Source organism: Phyllopteryx taeniolatus, chromosome 9 (genome assembly GCF_024500385.1).
Source record: "Phyllopteryx taeniolatus isolate TA_2022b chromosome 9, UOR_Ptae_1.2, whole genome shotgun sequence".
Classification (NCBI taxonomy): Eukaryota; Metazoa; Chordata; class Actinopteri; order Syngnathiformes; family Syngnathidae; genus Phyllopteryx; species Phyllopteryx taeniolatus.
The window spans coordinates 24417111-24433726 of record NC_084510.1 but is presented as its reverse complement, the minus strand read 5'-3'; the positions used below and the strand labels follow the sequence as shown (position 1 = coordinate 24433726).

Here is a 16616-nt window from a genome sequence, read left to right as displayed (position 1 = left end):
GGCTGCCCGTCGTCATCTTGTCAGCAAGTGTATGCGTGAAGTCCTTTTCACACTGCACTTAACAGAGCGAACTGCAACACCAAGCAACCTATTGAGAACACGCTGTTGCGCCGTGCTGCCCCGTGTGGCGGCGCGAAGGTGGGCGTTTGCTACCGTGGCCCAACGACGGCAAGCATGCCCTGAATTGAAAAATGTTAAATTCAGCGTGCTGGTCTTTTGGTGACTTCGAGAGCTAAAAAGAAGTCCGCAGGTCCTATCTCGATTCAAGCTTCAGTACTCTGGAATGCCCTACCTGTGGAAATTAGCTCAAGGTTTCTTCCTTTATTGGACCCTAAATGGGTTTTTTCAGATTTTTTTTTTTTTTTTTTTTTAAGCTCAATATGAGCGTGGTTATGTACAAAGCCTCACTTATTGTTTAATTTCACATTTGATGGGTGGGCAAGCACTCTGGAGACCCAACTATTTTTCACAACAGGTACCATTTAAGATACTCATAGAGTTGCCCACGCATTCTGCATTCATTGCAAACTGAACATCTTTATTCATACCGGTAAAATATAGAACATTTGTATAAAAAAAAACAAAACAAAAAAAAAAACAATAAAAAAAAAAGTGCAGAAAAATTGTACAGAAAATATAAAACTTGGCTTTGTATCTATTATAGAGTTATTGCTACGTACTCTGATAGCTTTTACGTTTGCTAAAGGTGATATTCTTTTGCCAGCAAAAAAGTCCCAAAGAAAAGATGAAAACAAAACACACATGCACACGTCGAAGGCAGCATCCATAAAATTCATTCATTAAAAAAAAAAAATAATAATAATAAAATTATACAAAACGTCTTGTACATTCTAATAAACAACACTATGGGTCCATGCTTTATTATTGGTTAGTGTTTTAAGTGATGCGTTCTTTCAGGTGTGTCTTTGGTAGTTCTCTTATTTTCTGCAAAGCGTTCATACGTGGCCTTCAAAGTCCAGCTGCCTTGTTGCATGACTTAAAAAGTGATAGCATTTTATGTTATTGCAGTGACGGTAATGCAAACAGTCTGCGGTCAGTGCAAAGCCAAAGTGTGAGTGATTCATTTCCCTACTGGCAGAGGCGTACCTCAATGCACCGTGCTTTCATTACAATTGTAGTGTTCATCCAGCCATCCATTTTCTTTACCACTGGTAAACTGGAGCCTATCCCAGCTGACTTTTGGCGAGGCAAGCGTGGTCCACCCTTGACTGGTCCACCCGGCCAATCGCAAGGAACAAAAAGACAAACAAACCATTCCCATTCATATCTTTAGACAATTTAGAATCTTCAATTAACCTAAAATACATGTTTTTGGAATGTGGGAAGAAGCCAGAGTAGCTGGAGAAAACCGACGCGAGCACAGGGAGTACCGGTACATGGAGACGGATTCGAACCCCGAACCTCAGAAGTGTGAGGCAGGTGTGCTAACCACTTGGCCAGCGTGCTGCCCGTGATGTCATTTACCATACAGTATTTGTTTTCTCATGAAACGGTTGGCATGTATCAAGAGATATGCTTTCCTTAAAATGGCCTTCATCCTGAGCCTCCTTGAGTTCATATGTATCAACTGATTGACTGTTCATTCATTGTTGATTAACGAAAGCAAATGAGGCAAGAATGGAGTGCACAACTTGCCTGCAACCGGCTGTCAATTGCCGTCCGAAGACGAAATATGACTCAACTCCACATGTATGCCGACCTCATTCACGGAGCATTTCTCCCTTCCAATTCAAAATATTTTGGGGCATGACAATCAATTGAAATGTTGTCAAATCCCTGTCCCCTGATACAAAACCAACTGCAGAGGGAATAGTTGCACACACGCAATACGGTTGATGCAATACAGCTGCTCTTGGAAAGCTAAACAGTAAACGAGTGGAGTGCAAACTATGTTTTAGGAAAGGCAATTCCAAGTAATTTTAAAACAGCAACCTGAGTGTCTGTGTGATAGGCTATGCGCGTACAATACACTGTGTGGAAATACTGCTGGGCCACTTGTACAGACTACTAAGGTTAATAGTACACATTTGTTATCCCCCTGACCACTAAAACAACTTCATCATATTAACAACCACATGAACGCTGAAAAACAAAAAAACGTCATCACGAGACAAAAGATTTGCCCGCCGTCTTATTACCATATACACAACATATTACAGCATAAATGTATGTATAAGTTATGTACATCGCATCCTTCTGGTTGCCACTGGAATGCCCCATTTTTTTTTGGGGGGGGGGGGGGGGGGGGGAATGCAAACAGCTCTGTTTCCAACACTGAAAAGGAGAAAGGAATTGAAGAATATATGTGCCATCTGATTTTGAATTAGAATTTCTGAATTTGAAATTAAATTGAGACGCAAATTTTTTTTTTTGTATACGTTTTTTTAATTGTAAAAAAAATTCTACACCTCCAAAAATTCAGCAGCGATGTTGAGATGTCGAATTCTTTTATGCTAAATTGAAAAAAAAAATAATAATAAATCTATATTCAAATTCAATGTCAAAAATTTAAATTGCAACCCAGAGAAATTCCAATTTTAACTGAGAAATTCAAACTCAAGACTGCTCGGACATACTTCCATAGAAAGGCGGCAAGGGAGCAAATAGGCACCTTTGGTTTGAAAGTTTTGATAGCGTGGATTGTCGTTCAAGTCCGTATTATTGTCTGTGTAGCAAAGGGATCCAGTTGGTAAAATAATCTTTGTCAGTCCCATGTCCTTCCTTTATGAGAAACATAATTAGAAGAATTAAGGCCTTTTGTCCTTGATGAATAATCCATGAAACAAAACTGAAAAAAAAAAAGCATTTTTCCCCGAACTGGACTAGTATGTGCTGGTGAGATGTTTCTATTGGGCAACATAAAAACAAGGTTCTTTGATTGTTGTCCTGGTGTCGTCTTCTACGACAAAGTGTTTAGGTACTTATTCTCCCCAGCCAGCGAGGTGAGCATGGACGTCATGTCACCCACCGCCATGTTGGACAGGGTGACAGAGGTCTGCGGGGTGGTGAGACGTGACGATGTCTGCGAGGAAGACCCCGGCTCACCCTGATTAGGATGGTTAAGCGGACTAAAGGAAGAGGGCTCGGCGTCGTCAATGATCGAAGTGAAGTCTATGCGAGCGTTGTCCAGGTCCAGGTTTTCTAAGGCGTTGGGGATGGGGCCGGAATCAGTATAGGGAGCCATGGGAGCGGATTTTGTACCAGCTGTTGGCTCTAGGTTGGCTCCCATGCTGTGTTGCTGTGGGAGACGATGCCCATTCTGGGTATCCATGTGTTTCACCATGTCCATATGGATATCACCCGAGTAGTAAACATTATTATTGGAAGGGGAGAATATTTCATGCTGTGGTTGCTGCGGGTGCTGGACCGGAGGCAACCGGACGGCTCTTCTCGGGCTGGCAGTGGAGTGGGCAGGGCTGAGCTGTTGTGGACTTCCCATGTAGCCTCCTCCGACTTGTGACAAGCTGTTCTGGCGACTCAAAGGTTTCCGTCCTTGAGGAGGAGGCCTTGGGACCACCATCTCCTGGCCGTAGCAAGCGCCTTGGAGCCCCATCATCTGCTGCTCTTTAGGTGCGGCCGAGCTGGAACCTCGGCTGTGTGTCGGAGGGCTTATGACAAGGTTGTGGTTGGGGTAGGAAGCGTATGAATGGTTTGAGTACATGTTATGGTTTTGGTGCTGAGGGCTATGTTGCATCATCGAGGCCTGGCCAGCCAGATCCATGTTGTCTGAAAGTGGAGGTGGTTTTATTGGGCTCTGCTGCTGTTCTTGTGATTGCTCCCACATGAGCGCTTGTTGGGACTGCACATAATTCCTCACCATCATCTCCTTTACCTGTATCATGGGGGTTTCGGGCCTCTGGCCCTCAGAAAGAGAGGTACCAGCGCAACCCAAACTCAAGCTCCCACCATTGGGGAAGGAGTTCTGGGTCTGTCCTTGAAAGTCACAGCTCATGCTGTTTGAGTTCCTCATCATAGCTCGACTCCCTGTCTGTGGGGTATAACCCTGAACCTGCTGGAGGAGTAGCTGCTGCTGCTGCTGAAGCTTAGCACTTTGACAGGCATTAGCACTTCCCATGCCGGGGTGGAACTGCTGCTCAGGCTTAATGGTGAGTTTATGTACTCCCTCTGGATTGTTGTAAAGAGCCCTCTGATTGTTGAAGTGGACTTGTGTCTGTTGAGGCTGCATAGTTGCGTCTGAATATTGCAAGCTGCGTTGGTCCTGGAGAGAACTTTGGATCTGGTTGTGACCGTCACGCCATTGACCAGTTCCGGCCTCGCCCCCCTGTCCCAAGGTCGGGTAATGGTGGCCTGACGGGCTGAGCTGACAGTTGCTCATACTGAACTCGGCCTGTTGAAGAAGTGTACGAGACATACCCTCTCGGTGAGCAGGCCTTGGTTGACCCATTGGATTTCCACCAACCCTGGGAGTAACTTCCCCTCCTTGGTTCTGGTAATTCCCTTTCAAGTAACTTTGGTCTGGGCAGCCCAGGGGGTCATGGCTTGGAGATACTTGATTTGAAAGTGGTCCGCCACCTCCTCCAAGCGTCTGCTGCTGCTGGTACCCCATAAAGCCCCGTTCGCCAGGTGGGATCATCATGGAACGGTCTCTGACATCCAAAGGGGGTAGCTGGGGCTCCATACCCATGGACTCCATCATGACATTCTCTGTAATGCTAGGGGGCCGAGGGGAATACATGTGGCGAGTGATGCTGGTGCTGCGGTGGTCTTGGTGTTGCAGGGCATTTCTCCGGCCCATCATAGACACATTATTGAGGCTGTTGAACCGTTTCGGGAGGGCTAGGGGGTTTGCTGCTGCTGATCTTACCGGATCGCTAGCTCTCCTATTGGTGTTGCCAGGAGCCTGGTGAGGGTAGATCACACCTGTGCCGTACTCTGTGTTGGTACCACCTTGCTGAAGGAAAGGAGGCAGCGGTTGACCCTGGTAATCGCCCAAAACACCTCCTCTTCTGCCGGGAGTGGCTGGCTGATCCATCCCGGGTAAGGGAGTAGGTGGTGGGCCACCAGTGGCGGCGGCATACTTAGCTTTTAGACTGTACTGCTGCGCCGGAGTCAGGTTCGAAAGAGCTGGCAGCCCGCCACTTCCTGTACAGGGAACTTCCCTACGACTGGTCTTGGGGGAGAGGGGATCCCCACCGCTCTGATCTTGGCCCAGAAGGTGGCACCCACCCCCAGCTGCTGCCCCCATCTGAGAGACGTCACTGGAGCGGCGGCTGGACAAGTAGGGTGACGCCATGGAGGAGCGGCGGCTGACGGTGTAGGCGGAGCTCAGGCTGCTCGTCCCGCTTCCTCTCCGGTCGTTGGCATTGGCACCGATGGAAGTCCCGCCTCCGAGCTCATGGTTGGATAGCTCCATGACACGCCGATTTGAGAGTGGAGATGGGGTGCACATTCCCATTGTATCACCCGAACCTGAAAATGTACACATAAAAAAACTGTTCAGAAATATTACAAGTACACAACAATACATATTGATCTTCTTTTCCTTTCGGCTTGTCCCATTCGGGGTCTCGACAGCGTGTCATCCTTTTCCATATAAGCCTATCTGCTGTAGCCTCCTCTCTAACACCAACTGCCCTCATGTCTTCGCTCACTACATCTAGCAACCTTCTTTGGTCTTCCTCGAGTGAGGAAATTGGTTATGTAGCTTTTGCGTAACCTTGCTAACAAACAAACAAACAAACAAACAAACCAATCAACAGGCCAACAAAAGACAATATCGAATTTTCTCACTTTTGTGAAGGTAGCAATAAACATTTACTGTATTTACATTCCAATATAAAGGGTACACGGCACGTACAAGGAAGCACGGGTAGCTTGTTGGGGAGGCAACGGCTAGGGGGCGTCGGTCGGCGGATTTGCTTCAGCTTGTCAATCTTGAGGTTCTCCAGCCTCTTGAGAGCCTGCGCCGACATTCCCATCGTCGCTCCCGTGCTTCCCGGTTCCCCTCCGCCTCCCCCGGCCGTTCCGCCGTCCTCCAGGGCCGTGAGGTCTTCCAGGCTGCCCGCCGCGTTCAGGTTCATCTCCACACCGCTGTCGTTGTTGTTGGTGCTGCCCAGCGGGGAGCGTTCGCTGCTGCAGGACGACTGGCCGCCAGGGCTTGGCTGAGATTTCTGCAACAGGTTGAGTTGTTTGACTTACAGTTGCAAGAAAAAATATGCGAAGCCTCGATTTCTGCATAAATTGGTTATATAAATCACAATAATTTAGATAAACCGAATCTACTTAAACTAATAGCACACAAAAAAATGATGGTAGAGTGTTCCAGTGCATATTCCCGATTTGCTCCTTGCTCCTTTGTTGATTTTTTTTTTTTTGTAATCCTCCGTCTATTTTCTGTACTCAGGCCAAAGCCCTGTTTAATAGAAAAAAAAATGCTTTTGGTTTGATTCCTCAATTCTCAAGAAGCATTATTACATGCTGTCAACTATGCGTCGCATAAAAGATACAATCTAAAATTTCTTGCAACTTAATATACTGTGTATCTTGTATTTTAGATGAAGACACTCACCAGAGTGGTATCAGGAGCCATCAGTTTGCAGTCCTCCCGGCGTTTCTCCTCCTTTTCCAGCAGCAATTCGGCGCCCGGACCTCCGGGGGTTATGGCTGAGCCGGGCTGCCTAGGGCCCGTGTCGCCTCGGTGCTTCTTGGTGATGTGGGCTTCGGGGCCGTGCACCGTCTTCACGTGTTTACGTAACGAGCTCGGGTCCGTGTACCGTTTGGTACAGCCGGGAATCTTGCAAACGTAGGGTTTCTGGACCACGGTAAAGTCCAAGTCAGTACAGAACAGTCTCAAAAAGCCAGAGTCTTGTACAATAGGTTTGGAGAATTTTGTGGTACACTACCTCATTGGAGTGGGTTCTGTTCTGGTGTTTAGCCCGATCGGAGGCGTTTGAGAAGGCCTTGTTGCAGCCCTCGTGTTCACACACGTAGGGTTTCTCCCCAGTGTGAGAGCGCAGGTGCGTCTTCAGGTTTTCCAGACGGGAGTATGCTTTGTTGCAGCCTTCAAACTGAAATAAAAATGCAGATACTATTGTTAGTAGATGTTATTTCATACAAGGAGAACTGTGAAGTTGTCGATGAGGTGGGGACGGGGACTATTCATGTTTGGTGATGTCTGCTGCATACGCGACATGCACTTATCGGCAGACTTAATGACAAGTGCCTGAAGTGTCGTGCATGAAGTGCTGCTTCCCAGAGTGAAAATACTTGTATTGTCCTTTTGGGCGCTCACACTCTTGGCTCTGCTTCCACAAGTAAAAGCCGCTTGCTTCACTCACCCCCCAATCTCCGCCACCTCGTCTTCATTTAAAAAAAAAAAAAATCTGTACTCTCCTTTGGCCCAACAGTATATGGTGGTGTAGGGGTGACTTGTAGCTTTTTTTTTTTTTTTTTCTTCTTCATGAGACAGGACCACCCCCTCAAAACGGGCTAATTTCAGCAAGACAACAAATCGAGTGTGAAAAGTGTAAGATGGAATTCTCGATCCTTGGGGTACATGTTATAAAGATGAAACTGTTTTATATGGTGAAAAAAAACAGAATATACAAGACTCAAAGGTTGCAAAATGAAGTACACCTCCTGTGTCATCAAGAAACTCGAAGACGAAGAATTGTGTTTACTCACAGTGCACTTGTGCGGCTTCTCCCCAGTGTGCCTGCGCATGTGGACCACCAGCATGTACTGGGCCTTGAATGGCCGCTGCTCGCGAGAACACTCCTGCCAGTGGCACACAAACTCCTTCTTCTCGCCGTGGATGTGCTCATTGTTGATGTGCTGCAAACAAAAAAATCTATGTTTTTTAATCTCGGATGCATTCGATGTTCTTTTTTTTTTTTTTGCTGCGTTGGTTCTTACGTGAACGAGTTGGTCCTGCGTGTCAAACTCCTTGTTACAGCTCTCCCAGTGGCAGTTGGTTTCGTAGACGGCCTCCGGTTCGGGCTTGCCGTCCTCCTTGTCCAAGTCGTCTCGGCCGTCCAGGAGACCTAAGAGGGGGTCCTGATGAAACACATGAAAACCAGACAACACAAATATTAGAATGATTCTCTTTTCCCCCTACTAAGGAAATATGATTCACGGTCCTTGATGTACCACAACAAGTTTACATCCAAGCTACAGTAATGCTCTCACTATATGTTACTTATAATTTAGCCCTTTATTGGTAAAGTCAACTTAACTATCATCAGCAAATACAAATAAAAAATATTTAAATATACATATTTTATACTGTTGCATTATTTTAACTGCAATGGTAGAGGATATATATTTTTTTAGAATTTTTTATCATACCTCAAAACCATCTTTTAACAGTGGCTTATTTGTGTACATTTATGTTTCCTTTTGTTAGTAATTTTCACCTGCTGGTACTTGATATATCTTTGTATGGGTGTTTTTAAAGGCACAAGTTATGATTAAAATCATTTTTAAATATGTAAAATTGTACTCAAAATGTTCTAAAAAATATAGAAACGTGATCAAAAATATAGGAAAACCAAAACAATTAGCATGTTATCAAAACTATTACAAAATAATTACAAATGACAAATTATTACAAATATTTTAAAACATTAAAATGCACTAAATATTTATAAATATACAATTAAAACACAATTATTACACATAACCAATTACAACAATCAGTGAAATCATTAATTTTCAATATATAAAAATCATTAACTCATATTCAAATATCTACAAGTATGAAATCTATTATAAATGTTAAATATGTAAAAAATATCAAACATTCCAAATGATTTGAAAAGAATAATAAAAACGATTCATAAGGATTACAAGCATTAAGAGAGATTAAACAATTAAAAAATGGCAATTACTACAGCAGCTTTAAAAAAATGTCTATAAAAGAATAATGTTCATATTTAGTTGACACTACCATTGACATTCCACAATTACTTTGTTAAAGTGGTTGTTGGAGAACCACACTTGAGCATCCAGAGGGTTCTTTTGTACTAACGCACATACTGTATTTTGTGCTTGTGTGGCTTTATAACCGAAAACTAGTAACAACCCTGGCTGAATGTTTGGCTGCAGCTCTTGTATTGGGCTTTGCTGATGTACCTAATTATTCTGACCGCCGACTGTATATTACAGTCAAGGATGTACAAATGTTATCGTACCTGAGTACCGGTGGACGAAGGGCTGGCCACATCTCCCTCAGACCTCTCCTCCAGGCTCTTCACATTCATGCCATCCATCACCACTCCCAACCCGGGCTCGGTCTTTAGCTACAATGTACATAATGTACACATATTTAAACTCTTTCTAGACTCTTGTCATTTCGCTTTTGTAGCATCAAGCTTCCCCTCAGCTGTCAGAAACAGACCAGACCGCACATAGATAACGCATCGAGCTGAAAAAGAGACAGTAATAAGGGAAGTCGTACTTGTCCGTGTTTGGGCGGCGCGTGGAGACGAGGGTTGTGGGCGGGGAGTCGGGAAGCCTGGCACGGGCCCGATGCGTGAGGTGTTCCCCCGCCTACTCCTGCGTACATGGAGCCCTGAGGTCTGGATTGGCAGTGCATGTTGCCAGAATAGCCCATTGATGGACTGCAGGGGGACACGGAATGATGGTTAAAATATATTTACAATAAAAATAATAGTGCCAATTTTTGATTTGGGACTAGATGGTAAAACGAAAAATGCATGGTTTGGGACCACCACGATGAAGGCGTTCCAATTGCACAGCAAGACCATGAAATACCAAAACCGCGGTACTGCACCACTCCAGGCCAATGGCAGTCTTGTATCATAATAAATATGAATAGCAGGAATTGTTCATGATAAATTGACACATTTGTTTCTCAAAATAAAACTGTTCATTTCATGAAAACAAGAAACAGTGGTTCGAAGGGTAATTTCTACATATCGTCAAGTATGAATTATTAATTATTGTAATAATAAAAATAAAATATTGGTTACAAAGTTTTTTTTATTTTTTATTTTTTTATTTAAAATGTTGACTTAATATTCATCTAAAAAAAAAAAAAAAAACATTTAAAAATAAAATGGGCGTTGAAAGGGTATTTGAACTAAAAAGTTTGGGAAAGGCTGAATTACAGTACTGTAGCGCCACTAAGTGGAAAAGTTGGTCATTTACCCTGTCATCAACCATTCACTACCTGTCCAGAATTTTACCAGTATTTTAAAAAGGGGTTCTTCGATGGTACTTGTGTCTCCCCTTGACAAATTTACTTTGTAGTTTTTGCATCAGCCTGCTAACAAACCAACAAGCAGAAATCAGAACAATACCTCTCGATTTATGGTGCTTGTTTTTCTTTTCTTTCTTTTTTTTTTAAGCAGAATTATCCCCACTCCCTAGCAATAATTAGCAAATAAGTTGAGTCAGGAACAAAGGAAGTGGATCCTAAAGCAGTGTTGAATAAGTGCTAAAGGAGGGAGGGTAGAAGAGTAGTTGCTGCAAAATAAGAAGTGGGTCTGTGGTAGAGGTATGGAGGTAAGAAAAGGCAGAAAAGCAGGTTAAACAACGGGTCCGAAGGTAGGAAGGCGGCAAAGAGGTCCGAAAGGAAGGAGGGAATGTACCAACGGAAGGCAGAAAAGCAGGTCTCAGTGACGGGAGGATGACACAAGCATGCAAGAATTAAAAAAGTAAGTACAGTAAGTAATACAAAGGAAGGACGGAAAAAGGTCAGCAAGGAAAAAAATGCCAGGAAAAAAAAAGCTAATAAAATGAATGACTTACTAAGAGAGTGCAAGCTATATCATAAAGGAATACGGCGTATGCTGTATAAAAGATGTGACCTCATGGCGCTGACGGACAGATGGCCGTACGAGCCGGCCCCGTTGGGCGTGCAGCGAGCGTTGACGAAGGCCACCAGGGAGTTGGGCGACGTTCGGATGACCGTCTGCAGGTCCACGCTGGGGTCGGAGAGCGGTGAGATGGACAACGCTCGCTTTTTACTCAGCTTCAGGATGGAGCGCGGCGTGGAAAACCTCGAGCCTGCTCCAAAGTGGCAACGGGAAAAATAAAAATGAACAACAAATGTGCTGCTAATGGCCGTATTTATTATTGTCATTATTTTTGGTTTCTTACCGTCACCTGAGCCAATCTGATCCGAGGCCGACTGGCAGAAGTTGTGATGGGAGGACATCATGTTGTTCTGTGTACAGTAGGGGGCGCTGTTGCCTGTGAAAAGAGTCAGGGCCCTTGGTTACTAGCACTGAAACAGAAGTGGGAAAGGGGGATTTCTTCAAAGGGAAAATCTTAAAATCGTAGCTTGTGGTTTGAATTTGAATGATATCTTTTGTGATATCAGTCGTGGAACGTTTCTGACACACCTTGTATGCCTGGTTCCATTTTGGTGGTGATCGGGTGAATTCCCTTGGAGGAGTGCGTTCATGTACGACCCCAGGAAATAAGCAAAATCCCGGAAAACTGACACTTTTAAACCAAAATGGACGACTACCTACAGTTTAACTTCTTCTTGATTTTGATCTGTCCTGACAAGATGAACATGCGTGACCTGATTTCCAGTCAATTGGAAGCTCTGGTGGTGGGAGACGATCATTTCTAATACCCCAGGGGCCATATTGCATTGCATGGAGAATCATCAAGATTTTCCACCAAGCTTCGCCTGCACCCTGCAGTGAAAACTCACCATTTTGAAACTGAAACATTGCCCATCTGTCTAGTATACTCAGTTCAAATTTGGTGGCGATTGGAAAAACTCCCTATTTGCAAACTCACTCACTGACCTTCCGTGGGCGCCATACTCCGGTGGCCCATCATGCCGAGGGGTAGCGGGGCCTGGGGAGGCCTCATGTATTGATCCAAGCAGTGGCCGATGCTCTGGGCCGGTCCCGATCCGTGACCCATACCGGGAGTCACGGGATTGTACATGGCTCTGCAGTCCTGAGGAGGGCCGTTGAGGAGCGGGGCTCGCAGCGAGGGGACATCGCTGTACGGAGACTGGTCCGGTGGCAGTAAGCTGTGGAAGAATCCAGAACAAGCATAGAATCAGTTCAATGGACAAAGTCAATCCAACTTGCAAGGCGAAACTGTCAGTAAATTCAGAAGTGGCAAAAGTACTCACACTCTGTCCTTAAGTATAAGTACCAGTTTAAAAAAAAAAAACCAAAAAAACCTCACACTTTCCCCCCTCTATTTTTACACTCCACATGACAGTTGCGTGTCACCAAACAGGCATTCGCAGCCCACAGATTGCTTCTTCTTGATTTGTTTTGACAGTCGGCAGCAGTTTGATCGAGTCTATTCGTCAACCGAAATGTATTTAAATCTCATTTTGATAAATGTGAATTGCATTTGGGCAGTTGGGGAAATCAATCTAGTATGTAACCCACTTCTCTCACCAAAAGTCACCAATGGCAACCATTCCAGGGTGTACCCCGCTTCTTTCATTAAAAGTCAGCCAGCAATGAAGACTAGAAATTATCCATAGGTGAGAACCTGCAATTGGCTGGCGATCAGTCCGTGGTGGAACACCCTTCTATTGTCACCTTGGACAGGCTCCAACTGGCCCTCAACTCTAATGAGGACAAGTGCTATAGAAAAAAGATGGATGAACGGCGTTCAACCACGAGGTTGAAAAAGCATGACCGTCCTGGTCCGGCATGGGCTCGGCTGTGATGTCTCCTCCCTCCCACCAGAGGGCAGCTTGTCATTGTTTTGCTTGTAGCTGATGGAAAAGAAGTCCTCTGGGTGTTTCGGATCCCAAGTTCCCAAATTGGAGAAGGGAACTTTCCAGTCTCTCTTGAAGTTGAACATCATTCCAAAAAAAACGTTTTTTTGTCCCTCCAAAAGGAGGCCTCCATCCTCCTCCATCCATCCATCCATCCATCCATCCACCTACCTTGTCCTAATTCTCCCTTTCAGCTCTTCAAATCTTGTATACCCTACTGGAGCTTAATCTGCGCTCTCTAATTCACTACTGCCCCCCCCAACCCCACCCTACCCCAGAATGCAACCCAGCTCCCCTTTTCTCTTCTGCCATTCAATCTGTTCAGTTTCACGGTTTCTCCCTCTGGCCCCTCCAATCTCCCTCTTTGCCTATCTTCTTCTATCTCCTCCACCTTCCTCTACGGCCCGGCCCGTTGCCTCAATACGGTAACCTGAGCAGAGCAGCGGGGCCACGGGGCAGTCATGCAGAGCGCAGCGGGGGCCGGTCAGCCTGTAATTAGCAGCTGTCAGAGAGGCAGAGTCCGCCCTGCAACCTGGGTGGCATGGGGAACGAAGGGAGGGGAAAGAGAGTTGGTGCAGACAGTGAAAAGCGGGGGGTGTGAAGGCTGAGCTTGCTCCACAACAATTGCTGCAGCAGCCTCAGAGTAAAAAGCAGGATGAAAATAGAAGCAGGTTCTAAGCGTCTGCTAAGGTGTCGCTATCACCAATGCGATGCTATGATGGCATGAGGAGTAATTATTTTGGGCTAAAGCAGTAAAGAGATGATATTCTGTTTTAAAATGTGACTTAAATGCTACTTGAGTTTTGGGGAGAACACATTCCCGCTGCAAAAGATCAGTTGTCATTTTAACGTCCTTTTGGTTTAGTTGGGTTTTGGTTGGATTAGTTGTATCCTGTACATGTATTCTGTTCCTCTTTCCTTAAAAACCTTAAATTAGAGTTTTCCAACTGAAGGCCTTATTTCATGGTCATGTAATCTAAAATGACATCAATTGACAAATGCCATCTCTACCCCTAGAAATCCAAACCCAGTGAGCCTTTTAGCCCATCAGAAACCTGAAGAAAGTCATTTCCAGAAAAGGAATGAAATCAATAATGACAAATTTGATAGCAAAATGTAAAAAAAAAAAACAACCAATGTGAAATATGAATTAAAATTGTCCATGCAATCCTGAGTTGCAGATGTTTTTCTGTCAATAGGCCTGAAATCAGGTGATTCTTATTTCTTATCTACGTCACTAGCGAAGACCTCCGCCTTCCCTTTCTGCCCCTGAGCCAGTGCTGTCAACATTACTAACACTTGTGATCTCACAAGTGGGTCTTCTACATGGAGGTAACCAATGAGAGGAAAGCGGGCGGTCTTAGCCAAATATGGACAAAGCGGATACAAAACTGGGTCAAACAGAAGTAACTGTCAGAGGGACCTTTTCTGGTCACTCATGACAAAACCGAGGTGTTTTTTAAATTCAATTAACAGTTTTATACTAAGTCCATGTTACTGTTACTTAAATAAAATACGGGACCTTTAAAACAATCAAATTATTGTTGCTTTTTCCCCTCCCCATAATTGATTAAGGAAGTCAATTAATAATATTAACCATAATCCAAAGGCCTTTTTTTATCTAATCAAAAACCTGAAGAAATTCATTTGTTGGAAAACGCATAAAAACAACATGGACAAATTTTGGATTAAAATGGTTAGAAAACTGTGGGGGGAAAATATTAGTGCCATTACATTTCCCTTAGTATTTTCTAATAAAGTGAAAACAATTACAATGAATTATTGTTTTTACACCGATATATGATCTCCCTAACTCTAAAGCCATTTTAGCCAGTCAGAGACACGCAGAAAGTCATTTGTGGAAAAGGCACGATAACAACAATGGCAAATTTAAGGAAACGTATGTGGATAGAAGTTATCTCATTTTGAAGATGACATTAAAAATCCATGGTAAAATGAACCAAAGTATGAAATATTCGTGTGCAGTGCTTCTTACCCTCTGGAGGGCGAGGTGTCATAGTGATACAGCCCCTGGTGTGGCTGCATGTCCACTGGCATCGGAGCTCAGAGACGGCCGACTGCTCCCCTTATGCCAACGACCTGCCGGCAGCCCAAATACAAGGACACGCGCGGGTTAGTTAAGAACCGGCCCGGCGCCAAACCAAAGTGAACCAAAGTGAACCGAAATACCCCAGAAGGACAAAAACAATTGCGGACGCGTAGGACGTTAATAACAGAGCAAAGCAAACAAGAGAAGGCCTTCGGAGAAAGGTGGAGTTTATTTTTAAAGCAGCGCTGGTTAGAAAATACATTACATTATAAGTACAAGTAGAAATTATAGCGGGAATAACTGACATTCAAAGCCACACAAACTTACTGGAACGCAAAGGAACCCCTATGTATGCTGTATACAGTATACTTTATATACAGGAGTGCATTTTAAAATCTGTATTTGATCTCATTCTCTGATAACAAACCATTTGAATCACTTGGATGCAAATACTTTTTTTTTTTTTTTTATTTCCCTCCTTTAATTGTAGTTGACCAGCACGCAGGCTTGTAGGAACCATTGCAATGTGCAAGTGTATAACATTTGAAAAAGGTGTATACTGTATGTTAGACATTTCTGACCCTCTTTTAGCCCCCTTTGTGACTAAAAGCAATATACTGTATGTATTTAATATACAATGAAAAATAAAGTCTAGATACACCTTATCGAATCTATACATACAGGTAGATACAGTACATTCATATATACTGTACATACATACTAAGTAATACAAAGTTTTCCAATTTGTACATTTTCCTTGTTTTTTTGTTCTATTTGTGAATGAGTATAAGATGTTTGACAGCAATGTGTAAATTAATTCAATAGGATAATTTCAAAAATTGTAAATTGAAATATTAAAAATATATTCATATATTGTAAAAATATTTGGCCCTCCTTTTAGTCCTTTGTATCACTGCTAGGTTGATACAGTATATTTAATATACAACCCCCAATTACAATGAATGTTTGGACGTTGTGTTAAACATAAATAAAAACAGAATACAATGATTTGCAACTCATGTTCTACCTATATTTAATTGAATACACTACAAAGACAATATATTCAATGTTCAAACTGATAAACGTTATTGTTTTTAGCAAATAATCATTAACTTGGAATTTTATGGCTGCAACACGTTCCAAAAAAGCTGGAACAGGGTCATGTTTACCACTGTGTTACATCACCTTTTCTTTCAACAACATTCAATAAATGTTTGGGAACTGAGGATACTAATTGTTGAAGCGTTGGAGGTGGAATTCTTTCCCATTCTTGCTTGATGTACAGCTTCAGCTGTTCAACAATCCGGGGTCTCCGTTGTCGTATTTTACGCTTCATAATGGGCCACACATTTTCAATGGGAGACAGGTCTGGACCGCAGGCAGGCCAGTCTAGTACCCGCACTCTTTTACTATGAAGCCACGCTGTTGTAAAACGTGCACAATGTGGTTTGGCATTGTCTTGCTGAAATAAGCAGGGGGGTCCATGAAAAAGACGTTGCTTGGATGGCAGCATATGTTTCTCCAAAACCTGTATGTACCTTTCGGCATTAATGGTTGCCTTCACAGATGTGTAAGTTACCTATGCCATTGGCACTAACACAGCCCCATACCATCACAGGTGCTGGCTTTTGAACTTTGCGTCCATAACACTCCGGATGGTTCTTTTCCTCTTTGGCCCGGAGGACACGACGTCCACAATTTCCAAAAACAATTTGAAATGTGGACTCGTCGGACCACAGAACACTTTTCCACTTTGCATCAGTCCATTTTAGATGAGCTCGGGCCCAGAGAAACCTGCGGCGTTTCTGGGTGTTGTTAATAAATGGCTTTTGCTTTGCATAGTAGAGTTTCAAG

The 16616-nt window shown here is 43.7% G+C and overlaps 1 protein-coding gene across 3 annotated transcripts in view; it reads right to left on the bottom strand.

The window, feature by feature from the left end:
- Positions 1–517: 517 nt before the first annotated feature.
- Positions 518–16616, bottom strand: part of gli1 (GLI family zinc finger 1) — a 59205-nt gene continuing 43106 nt past the window's right edge. For 2 of the 3 annotated variants that reach the window (XM_061785184.1, XM_061785183.1), the window contains 12 exons: positions 14709–14812; positions 11769–12001; positions 11107–11199; positions 10815–11013; positions 9440–9602; positions 9174–9281; positions 7897–8037; positions 7666–7815; positions 6885–7049; positions 6551–6793; positions 5840–6152; positions 518–5451 (listed from right to left, as the gene is read on the bottom strand). In XM_061785184.1, the coding sequence (XP_061641168.1) occupies positions 2921–5451; positions 5840–6152; positions 6551–6793; positions 6885–7049; positions 7666–7815; positions 7897–8037; positions 9174–9281; positions 9440–9602; positions 10815–11013; positions 11107–11199; positions 11769–12001; positions 14709–14770 (4401 nt within the window). In that variant the 5' untranslated portion in view covers positions 14771–14812 and the 3' untranslated portion in view covers positions 518–2920. Of the gene's footprint in view, positions 5452–5839; positions 6153–6550; positions 6794–6884; positions 7050–7665; positions 7816–7896; positions 8038–9173; positions 9282–9439; positions 9603–10755; positions 11014–11106; positions 11200–11768; positions 12002–14708; positions 14813–16616 lie in introns of those variants that run through there. The other variant, XM_061785185.1, reaches the window with a different exon arrangement.